Below are 12,540 nucleotides of genomic sequence, written 5' to 3' on the forward strand. Positions count from 1 at the left end.
TGAACTTCCAGTGACCAGTACGAGGGATTGTGAGAGCGATGACACCAAATTTAACACACCTGCTCCCCATTCACACCTGAGACCTTGTAACGCTAACAAGTCACATGACACCAGGGAGGGAAAATGGCTAATTGGGCCCAATTTAGACATGTTCACTTAGGGGTGTACTTACTTCTGTTGTCAGTGGTTTAGACATTAATGGCTGTGTGTTATTTTGAGGGGACAGCAAATTTACACTGTTACCCAAGCTGTACACTCACTACTTTACATTGTAGCAAAGTGTCATTTCTTCAGTGTTGTCACATGAAAAGATATAATCAAATATTTACAAAAATGTGAGGGGTGTACTCACTTTTGTGAGATACTGTGTGTGTATATATATGTATATATATATATATATATTTTTTTTTTTAAATGGAAGCTTTATGCCAGAATACCCTTTTACTTTTACACAGCAGACCACTTAATTCTAATATCAAAACGCTGCCTTTCAGATTACCACCACATACATTAACCTGATTTAAATTGTTTGTAGCTCATCCATGATTCATGTGAAGGTTTATATTTTAAAACTCTTGTGTAGACTCAATAAAAATGTAACATTTTATGCAGACAATGCATTGAATGTGACATAATTAAGAACACATCAGACAGGCTTCTGTATTTCTTTATCCCTCTTTCTTAATTGGAAAATCAATCCACCTGTCTACTGCATCCATCCACTGGCCAACCTTCTATCCAACCACTTGTTCATCCTTCCATCCAAACACCCAACCATCCATCAATGCATCCACTCCTGCACCATCCATCCATCCGTCCGAACTGTCCATTCATCTACCCAGTCTACCAACCATCCACTCATTCTTTCTTCCTTTCACCCATCCATCCATCCATCCAGCCTTTCAAAAAATGGTTCATTCACCCCTCCACCCATCTGATAACCTACATTATATGGACAAATGTTTGTAGACACCTGTAAAGCTGCTTTGTGACAATGTCCATTGTTAAAAGTGCTATACAAATAAAACTGAATTGAATTGACCATCACAGACGTGGGATATATTCTGCATTCCAATTCATCCCAAAGGTGTTCAGTGGGGTTGAGGTCAGGGCTCTGCAAGGGCCACTTCAGTTCTTCCCTAGCAACTTTTGCCACTTGATCCATCCATCCATCTTTCTCTCACTCTCTCATAGCAGTCTATTACAAGTCCCTCACCACCAGAAGTGCAACAGTGGCCTATCTCTCTCTAATATCTCAGTGGCAGAGGCATCCCTGTCCTGTTTTTCAGCAGTGGAACTGAAAGAGGAAGAATATGAAGAAAAGGTGCTCTCTAAATACACATGCATTGACCGCTAACACACAAGACTGTGAAAGCTCTTTCTGTGTTTTCATAAACCTCACCATTGCTAATATTGTTCACAGGAGAAGAGAGCAAGGCCTCCAATAAGGGCAGAGAAAGAGAGAAAGAGGGAGAGAGAGAGAGAGAGAGAGAGCTTTCAGCAAACACACTCTCACCCTGAATCTTTTACTCATTAACTTCTAAACTAAAATAAAGTTTCCTTCCTCATCTCAAGCCAGCAGAATATGACCATCTTCCACACCCCTATTCAGAGTGTGCAAGGTCTTTCATTTTCCTCACCGTGGCAACTAAAGAAGAGAGAGCAGGACAGCACAAAGCCTATGTGTGTGTGTGTGTGTGTGTGTGTGCACGTGTGTGTGCGCGCGTGTGTGTGATCTCAATTATCACTTCAGGAGAATGTGTTCATTGATAGGGCACTGGACATCTGTTAGCAAAGGTTCATGCAGCTATACAGCCTAGCCAGAGATGACCAGTCACTCTTTGAACCAGACTGATGTCAGAGACCTTGTGCACTAGGTTCAACAATGTTATCTGAACACATGTGGTATTTCATGCCCCACACATTAACTGTGTGCTTGTGTGTGTGTGTGTGTGTGTGTGTGTGTGTGTGTGTGTGAGAGAGAGAGAGAGAGACTCGTGGTGATCATCCTAGCACTAGCTGACTATATGCTCATCAGTTCATTGTATATGTAAACACTTGATTAGTGACTTTTGAAGACCCTGTTTTGAAGACGAACAGCAGTACAGCATATTAAACAGTGCAATAACACTAACATGGACATACCAGAGAGTTTAGGTAGCAAACACACACACACACACACACACACACACACACGCACACACGCACACACGCGCACACACACACACAGAGCTGTCCTTAGACAACTCTGTGAAACACTTCAACACAAACGAACAAGAGAAACCCAGAGAGGATCATAAAGAAAGGAAGAAAAATAACATGTACAGAAGAAGAAGAAGAGGAGGAGGAAGAAGAAGAAGAAGAGAAAAACTGTATAGTTAGGTGTTCATCAGCATGAAAACTTCTACACTATACATCATCCAGTTTGGTAGCCTGAAGATTTCATTTGCTTTACCCTACAAGGTGTTTATACACAATTAAATCACATTTCTACAGTGTTGGCTCCAAGACAGCCACAAATCTTTGAAGATCGTCCTTTTGGGCTTTATTTCATTTCCCCAGTTTGACTACATTTAATTCCTTTTCTTGGATTGTCTTCCATGAGTCCAGTATTATCTACGCAACGCATATTGTGCCCAAAACACAAGCAGGAGAAAAGTATGCACATATGTATCTGTTACAAAGCACCTTCAATATGAAGGTTTACTCCAAAGATATATTCATATTTATTTAAAGATATACACAGAGGCCGTTCAAGACGTCCTTTGGCAAAGCCAGCTGTCAGGTAGTGATGCTGGGAAGCAGAGGACTACGAGGTATAGCTGTACAGTATTTTGTTTCAATAGAAAAGAAAATGAATATGTAACAGCAACCAAAAAAAAAAGAAGTACATCTGGAGTTTTTTTTTTTCTGCTTTGTAGTAGATCCTCAATTGCGCTCACAATTTAAAAATCGTTGAGAAAAAGAAGAGAATCAGCATGATGAATCATGAGTAAACTGAAAGGGAAGAAAAAAATAGTACACATGTCCTTGGTATTAGAAACAGATTGACTGTTTTTGCTTAAATAATAATGGCCAGATGGAAATCCGGTATGTACAGCCAGAGACAGATAAATGGACAGACAGACAGGTATCCCTGTTTTGTTTTCTCTTTACAAACACACTGATCTGTAGTGTGTATCGGCACATGTGTGTCTCTTTATCAGATCAGAATGATTGTCTCAACCCTGGCGCGCTCTGACGTGCCAGTGCTCACCCGCTCCTGCACACTAAGCAGGATGCCTGGCCCGTCAACCGGCGCCTGCTGTAGTCATGCCAGTGCTGTCGGAGACTGGCACTGGCTCATCTGCATGGTCTGCACGTTGCTCAGGATCTTCTTCTGGTGGCCAGCCAGAGTCACGCCTATCCTCAACAAGTCTCTGTCAGAAAGAATTGAGAGACAACAATTAACATATGTCAAAGCTGGTTAAAGATGAAATGGGCCTGTTTTGTGTCTGGCTATTCATTTTAAGTATTAATATGAATTCATATTATTACAGTAACATTGACATTATACTGTATATAACGGTATTCATATTTTTCTGCTGTATTATACACTCATTGACCGATTTATTAGGAATACCTGTACACTTGCTCATTCATGCAATTATCCAATCACATGGCAGCAGTTCAATGCATAATATTATGCAGATACTGGTCAAAAGCTTCAATTAATGTTCACATCAAACATCAGAATGGGGAAAACGTGATTTCAGTGGCTGTTGGTGCCAGAGAAGCTGGTTAGAGAATTTCAGAAAGTGTTGATCTCCTGGAATTTTCACACACAGCAGTCTCTAGAGTTTACACAGAATGATGCGAAAAACAAAATAAGATTTTGACGCTGATGACAGATGGAGAGGAGACAAGAATGGCCAGACTGGTTTAAGATGACAGGAAAGCCTCAGTAACTCATATAAAGACTCTTTAACTCAAATAACCACTCAGAAAAGAATCTCAGAATGCACAAGCCAAAACTTGAGGCTGATGGGCTACAACAACATAAAACCACATTGTGTTCCACTCCTGTAAGCCTTTGAAACTTTACAACCTGGTCTGATGATCAAAAATCATTTTCATTAGAACTACTTAACTACTTTTCTTTCTTTTATTTTCCTTCAGTCTCTCAAACAGCTGATGAAACCCTGAAAACAGCTGAAGTGTCACTTGAAACTGCTCCCTGTACATTCTACATTCTGGATAGTCTGTTTTCAATTTATAAATCAATAAACAATAAATCAATTTGAATATGTTATTTAAACCATAGCTGCTGCACTCCAGATGCCCAGCCGAAGCTAATATTCTCATGTTCTAACAGCTTTTGCATATTCATGTTAGTGTATTAAGAGCAAAGAGAGCTTAACTATATCAGGGCCTGGAACTGTTAGAACTTGTATGAACTTGGAAAGACACACTAAATAAGCGTTTATAACTGACACGAGAGGGTAGCTGATATTCTCTAAAATTCACAAGCAAAGACAGTGAATTAGACAGAGAAAGACAAGATGGCTGTATTGACAATTAAAGAGACATTAAAAAGGCACAGAAATAGTGAACAGGGGCATGGAGATGGAAAAAGTTGGTGTACAGTTTTGTGGGTGGAAAAAAACATGTGCAAACTTGATAATACTGATATATAATATAAATACACAAATACAAGGCAGTTTTACAACCACAGTGTGATTTACCAAGCCTAAATGTCATTTAGAGAAAAGCAAATTAGTGTGACCAATGGGCAGATATTAAAATGGCAGAAGCCTGTTTCTGGTAGGTGAAGATAAAATTATATAATTCACTGTGTTTTAATAATGACAAGACTTAATAAGCAAATAAGAAAATTATAACAATATTAAAGGTAAATATTAATTTATAACAACATTCATTCCCTCATCTCATGCCAACAGCATTTACATAGAGGCTGAGAGAACATACATTTTTTATTTTCTTATTCATTTTTTTCCTGATATGGTTCACTGCCTGTAATCAGAGTTATTCTGGGTGTGCAAATAAATATGTGGCAAGTTTCAGTTTGACTCCTCCAGAGATCTGAACTCATAATCAAGAACTAATATCACAAAACCAATAATATTAATTTACATATTGTTTTCTCCCACTACCTTGCATGTGACATAAATCATGCTATCATTCTTTGTAAATCACCCCAAAACATCCACTATTTATGTCTCCTATTTGGGATCTTAGTAATTAAGGGCTTATAGAGCGATAAAGCCACAGAGGAACATATAGAGAAAGAAGTATAAAAAGAGAGACAGAGAGATAGAATAGAAACAAGAATAGTGAGGGAGGAAATCTAAAGGTATAGGGACTCAGACAGCCAAAACCAACACACAGAGGAAGATAAGATAAAGCAATTTCACTTTAAAAGATACAGAAGTACAGGGGAGGGGTAGAATAGAGATTTAAAGATATAGAGACAAATAGAGAGACAGGAATTTAAAAAATATTTTAAAATAAATAAATAAAGAACACTCCCACATGCTCCTGACTATGAAAACAGATGAAAGCTGTGTGTGCATGTGTCTGCACTCCTGTAAGTCATTAAGCCCAAGTTCACTAATTCACTTCTAACAAAAGCAGTCTGTTCATCACAGCTTCTGATCTTCACAAGTGTGTCAAGTGGCTGAAGAAAAATTGCCTCCCTATTGCTGAATATGAGTAGAAATACTTAATTCATGTCAGGAATGTATGATTGCAGTGAGTTTTTTGCTTCTCCTTGGCTCGTACAAGCTCTCACAATTGGGAAAAAAACCCAGACATCTGAATAGGTAAGTTTAGTGTTAATAGCAGGTTTAATTATTATTTTTTTATGACAGAAATGTCATTTAAAGTTTTCAAAGAAGAAGAGAGGAAGATATTTTCCTACATACACCCGAAAGCCCATAATAATAAGCTAATATGCTATAATAACTATGAATTACTATCTGTTTATGTCCTGAACACTTACACCTTCAGATTAAAATAAGTAATTTGTAGAATGAAATCATTATTGACACCTCCCACCCCGCAAGCAGTCAATTCCAAAAACGGCCGCTAGGAAGGTGTTTCAGGTCAATTAAAAAGATAATACATTAATAAATCAGCACACATTCTGAACTGTATCTTTCCTTCAGCAGTTCCTCTAATTATTCTCATGCAATGTCAACTTGCCAATAGCATCTCTGCACTGTACTCCTTAAACATTATTTTTACACTTGCACTAGATTTTGCATAATTAATGTAAGGAATAAACAGAATTATAATCAACCATACAGAAGTTGATGATTTTCCAATAACAGTATGTCATGAAATGTTTTGTTCCCACATCAATTTACCAATGATTACAACTAGTAAAAGATGATGTCATATTTTTATACTTTATTAGTTACATTTAATGTGGTAACTTTACACAAGGTTGTAATCTACTAAACAACTTAGTTCCTGTTAGCACTTACATTACAAGACAGAGAAATGCAGTTTGCCATTTTACAGAGAAAGTGCAAAGTCATCTGTCCTGAAGACTTTCCTGTGGTGGAAAACTTAAAGGAACAGCCTTACTTGTGACTGTTCCAAATGCTTAGATTCTATGGAGTGTCTGCTATACAAGTCACAGCGAAGGAGTTGTTACAATTTAAATGATAATATTTTAGAACAAGCCATTCTGTTATAAAAAAAATTATGAAAAACATTTGACCAATCAAAATTGAGAATACAACAACTTCATGGTATTAATAATATTTTGTTATATCTAGTGGTCTTTTATAGTTCATTTTAAATAATGTAATTACACAACAACTATGAGCATATAATTATCATAATCAACATTTTATAGATTATACTAAGTAGACACATATTGTTACGCCACGGCGAACACGTGGCTGCAGTACTCATCTTACAGTGCCGCCTACAAACAAGGCGGACGAGGACTACACTTCCCAGCCATGCCTGCGCTCAAGTTCGCCGGAATATTGAGTACGAACACCTGTGTGCACCATAAGTTATAAAAAGCCTCGTTAACTTCAGCATCTCGCGAAGTAAACGCTCAGCAGCCTCGTCTCTGTCGTATACTAAGCCTTAGTTTTCGTATCTGCCAACCTGGTCTTGATATTCGCATTGTGTTACGATTACGATTATGCCTAAGCCTAGTATTACCTGTTTGCCCGATCGCCTGACCTTGATTTCCTTCCGTACTTCATCTTTTGTCTGTCCCACGCATTCTAGACTGTTCGTCCACGCTTGTCTCCGCCCAGTATAGTAACACATATATACGGTAGCTTATATATTGTATGCACCATAGAGCTGCTTTTTAATGTTAAAATGAATGAGTTTTAACTAGACACTTATGGGTGTTAATGTAATGTTATTTCTAATACATGTATATAGATAATAAATAATACATTTTGTTGAGTGAGGAAATAAAATAATTGAGACTAGAATCAACAGAATCATATTGCCAGCAGTATTTCCTAAACTGTTTTTTTTTTTTTTTTTTTTTATTAACTTGCATTTCTGTCAGCCAATGAAGACTTGCTGAGAATCATTCCTGACATGATTCGATGTGAGGATATAAGCTTTCCAGGATATAAGTCCAGTCACCTTTACTGAATACTGGATTGCCCTGAAAGGTTTTATCAGTGACATGTCATGATTATAACAAGCTATAGACTCACTCTGAAGTAATCTGGGCGACGAGTTGCAAGGAAGTGAAGCCAGAGTTGAGAAAATTGTCTCTATACTGAGACATCTTAATAGCAGACAGCCAGTCCTCCACTGAGCTGAAGGTGTTGAAGTCAGGGAGAGACCTGTCCAACAGTGGCTGAGACGGACTGCGGAGACAGAGAGGAAGAGAGTGGTTAATTTATTCAGTTCACAAAACGACAACCCTGCAATTCCTGAACTCGCTGAAACAGAAAAATAAGACACAAAATACAGCATATTAGTAGCAGAACGGCATACGCTACTTTAGCTGACAGAGATGTACTAGAATTTAACACCCTGAGAGAAAGTATATAGACACACCACTTGTTATAATATCTTGGATTTTTTCTGTATAACTGAGTATATACACTCATATATAAATATGCTTGCCATGTAGTGCTCATGATAACTTCATGGTTTTTTCATGCCATGCTCCAGCTCTGCACTGAGCCCCTTGATCTGTGAGATGTCTGTGTCCTGGCCACACCCACTGATCACTGTTAGCACCTGTGTCTGGTTTTCTTATGTTCTGCTCTTATACTATTGCAATTGTGAGTTAATATTATACAATTGCAGCTGTTTAGCCTGTAATTGTGAGTTAATAGCGCTGACATTTTCACACAATTGGGAATTGGTATGAATTCATGATTCCACTTATTAGGTTATTCCCTACAAGCCAAACCAACACCACAGGCATACTATCCTATTTAGACTTTCTCTCATAGTGGGACATTCCCACTGAAAATAATGTTTTGGGTAGGTTACAATCCTTGATAACTAAACTACAAAATGTGATCTTTGATTTCCTGCCATTTCAAAATAAAATGTCTTGTGGCTAAATAGTCTGGTAGTATTTATTTTTCCACTAACATCATATTTCAACAAAATTGTAATTATTTCCTGTATGTCACTATATTTCAATTGCACTCCTGTTCCAAAATTAAGGTTAAAGTGTTTTTATTTTGCTGTAAAGGTTTTATCTTTCATCTCCCGTCATTTATGTCTTTAGCCCCCATTTATTAAAACATTTCGGTCCCAGAAATTGTAAAAATAATCTACACAAAAATAAAGCAGTGTAAGGTCATTACTACAAGTGGTCACAGGACTGTGTCATATAATAAACAATAATTTGTTGATCATAACCTTACACCATATCCCATACTACATACTACTACTGCTGTGAGGAATAGTGTGTAATATGCATTATACAAGTACATTTAAAATACAAGCCAGTGAATATGGGACTTTGTTGTGCTACTGTGCGTGTTACCATAACATTTCTAGTCTGTGTATCCTTCTTCTTTGTCACTTTTTCTTGAAACACATTGTTTCTTGTTTTCTAGTCCATGCCATTGTTTATTTTTTTATTTTTTTATTTTTTGGTAGCTGTGTTGTAGTGTAGGACCACAGACTGTCTGATGTAACTGTATGTATGGATATGCCAATGTGCATTTATGATGATCTGACCCTGTATGTATTATGACCAACTTTATTGGATTAGACCTAATAAGGAGTCTATGGTTACGGGATGAGACTGGGACTGGAAGTAAGTGCAGGATCAAAGTCTAAACCAAGGTTTAAACAAGAACTCAAACTGAGGCATGAAACATGAAACTTAGAACAAGACTTGGAATCGCTACTGCTTATCACAATTACCCACTTCAACAAATACTCATCTGTCACTTAACTATTGCATGATACAAGAAACTAGACATGGCAATCACCTAACTAGGACTATGGCATGAAACAGGAAACGAGACATGGCAATCATTTAACTAGGACTATGGCATGATACAAGAAACTAGACATGGTGATCACCTAACTACGACCATGGCCTGAAACAAGAAACGGCACTCATTTAACTAGGACTATGGCATGAAACACGAAACCAGAGCATAACCTGGACACATTACCGCGTGGCACCATTACCCCAATCGGTATATAATACTGTGCCCCATACGCAGCAACGTGAGGCGTTTAAATAACAGCTGTGATTACCTTGAGTGTTGACAGCTGGTAATAATCATTACACTCCCTCGACAATCAACCAATGACTGAACAGGGTGGAAACCAAACAGAAACAAACGCACATGTTCTTTGTAAACAAAGTCTCTATGTAGCGCGCAAGCATGTGCTCACTCTGGTTCGTGCACACGCGCGCTCTCTAGCTCTCCGTGTACGTCGTCGCCGCAGCGCCATCTGCCGGCAAGATCGTGACGGTCTATAGAACTATGTACTAATGTCTCTGTCTCAACCATGTTACTGTACTGCTCTTGATATAGTCATACTAATAAAGTTAACTTCTGGTATCCTCAGAAGAACTGTGTTTTGTAGATTTTACTTAAAGCAGTGGTTCTCAAAATGGAGTGTCTGTGAAGGATAGCTAGGGTGTCTAAGATTTTGAATTTTGTTACTGTGGTGGAAATAACAACACACCATTATCAAAGTTAATAGATTTACTATTTAACTTCTCGAGTTATTAGCCTGTTTGACTGGTCACTTGAATTAAATAGGTTGAATATAAACCTCAATAATTAAAACATATTAAATATAAATATGTCAATAATGCCTAGAAATAATTTGAACTTGAACAAATGGCAATTTATAAAAATGTGTCCTATGAGTGGAAGGTTTGGGGGGAAGAAAGCTCTATGGATCCAATAAACCACCCAAACATGAAAATTTGAATAGTTACAATTACACCCATAATATAAATGTGTCCATGGAAGTCTGTGGAATTTACTTTACACTTAAATGGGTTCCAGGCTGCAAAAAGTTTGAGAACCCCTGACTTACGTAAATGTTGTGAAGGAATCTGCAGAAAGTATAAAACCTCTCAGTTCATTCTACCACCACAGAAGGTAAAACATATCAGGGAAATACAGTGTGCCAGAAATTCAGGTGGATGAAGGTGTACTTTAAAAACTAATAACATATAATTTGAAATCTATTCTAAACAACACAGACACATTATAGTGTAGTGTAGTGTTCTTTTATCACATATTCTGGATATCCAGCTTTTCTTGTCAGCACATTTCAGCTTTCAGCAGCTACTCAAATATGTATTTATATTTCTGATGCAAACTATGATGTATGCTGGAATAAAGTTAGATTTGGATTATTTTCCATTACACTGACTAACAACTAGTGCTGCAGTTTGAACATTCAGCTGTGTACCTACTTTTACAACGTACACTATAAAACCAAGTTTCTTTTAGAGAATTAAAAATTAAAGTCATTCATAAAATGTAGCAGGCAGCCACTGGTAAAAGCAATGAAATGAAACCAAAAATATATAGCTTTTTAATTGAGATTTAGTAATTTTATTAAGTAGAGATAATTGGGTTTTTGGAAGATAAACAGGGCTTTGCACACCCTGTGGAAGCATTTTTCTCTCAACTAGAACACAACAGTTTCTGTGCATGTTCAAGCTTCCTTAAACTACAGCACTGCTGAGTTCTCGATTCTGACTGGTCAGAAGGTGTTGAGTAATTTTATAATAATAAATAATAAATGTATAAATAATAAATGTAAAATCCATCCATCTTCTACCGCTTACTCCTTCTTCAGGGTCGTGGGGGAACCTGGAGCCTATCCCAGGGAACATCGGGCACAAGGCGGGGTACACCCTGGACAGGGTGCCAGTCCATCGCAGGGCACAATCACATACACACACACACCCATTCATACACTACGGACACTTTAGACACGCCAATCAGCCTACCATGCATGTCTTTGGACTGGGGGAGGAAACCGGAGTTCCCGGAGGAAACCCCTGCAGCACGGGGAGAACATGCAAACTCCGCACACACATGGCCCCGGCAGGAATCGAATCCAGGACCCTGGAGGTGTGAGGCGAACGTGCTAACCACTAAGCCACCGTGCTTATATTAAGGTTTATATTAATGTGCTCATTCTAATATGTTACCATTTCTCATCCCCTCATCCACAGTGACAGACATTCCACATAATCTGAACCTAACCATAAACAGATTTTAAAAAGTATTCTTTTTTAACAAAGAAAGACTTGATATGAAGCTCTCAGCTAGAAGTCATTTATGCAATATTTATGGAAGGACTCTCCAATGTGAGTGCTTTGTAACATTCAGTAAGTTTTCCACCATGAGAATGTATTCTGGATAGATGACATAGGCTGCGTCCGAATATACCTACTACCCTACTATACAGTAGGCGAAAGGCAGTATGCCAAAGGAGTAGTATGTCTGAATTCTTAGTATTCATAAAACAGTAGGCGAGAAATAACTGGATGACCTGCTGCTTCCGCTGAGATTCTGCAGTATGAAACCACTGGACACTCTGGTTACTGTACTATCCCATAAGGCAATGGGACTGGCACAGAAGAGCTGTCGGAATCTAAATTGGCACATTGTCTTTTTTGAAGTTGACAATGGCAACATGGCGGATGTAGTACATCTGGATTGTATGCTTAAGCATTGTCATGCTTACCACTTATACTGATGAGTACATACTGTATCAATGGCCAAGCGGTAAGTACTGAATCGAATGCAGTAGGTACTGTCACAGTAAGTGATTTTGGACACTGCCTTTGTGTTTTCTGGTTTCTCAGTAACATGACGAGATGTGTTCTGTTTTATTAACTTCAAAACAGTGAAAAAACAGAGGGTGGTGAGGGAACAACTGTTTATAGCTGCTATAAAGTACAGTAAGTGGTAACAGGAACCAACTTGTCTGACGAACATTCCACAACATTAAAGGTTATTATAAACAATAGTATGATGAGTTGTTCATTAATATATTAAAATGAAAAAATGTTGGCACATTGCTGTG

At 38.0% G+C, this 12,540-nt stretch overlaps 1 protein-coding gene across 2 annotated transcripts in view; it reads right to left on the reverse strand.

The window, feature by feature from the left end:
- Positions 1-360: 360 nt before the first annotated feature.
- LOC128624479 (ephrin type-B receptor 1-B) overlaps positions 361-12,540 on the reverse strand; it is a 404,526-nt gene continuing 392,346 nt past the window's right edge. For both annotated transcript variants that reach the window (XM_053652162.1, XM_053652161.1), the window contains exons 15-16: positions 7,704-7,859; positions 361-3,419 (exon numbers count right to left, since the gene is read on the reverse strand). In XM_053652162.1, coding sequence (XP_053508137.1) covers positions 3,311-3,419; positions 7,704-7,859 — 265 coding nt within the window. In that variant the 3' untranslated portion in view covers positions 361-3,310. The remainder of the gene's footprint in view (positions 3,420-7,703; positions 7,860-12,540) is intronic.

The sequence above is a fragment of the Ictalurus furcatus genome, chromosome 20, assembly GCF_023375685.1.
Source record: "Ictalurus furcatus strain D&B chromosome 20, Billie_1.0, whole genome shotgun sequence".
NCBI lineage: Eukaryota > Metazoa > Chordata > Actinopteri > Siluriformes > Ictaluridae > Ictalurus > Ictalurus furcatus.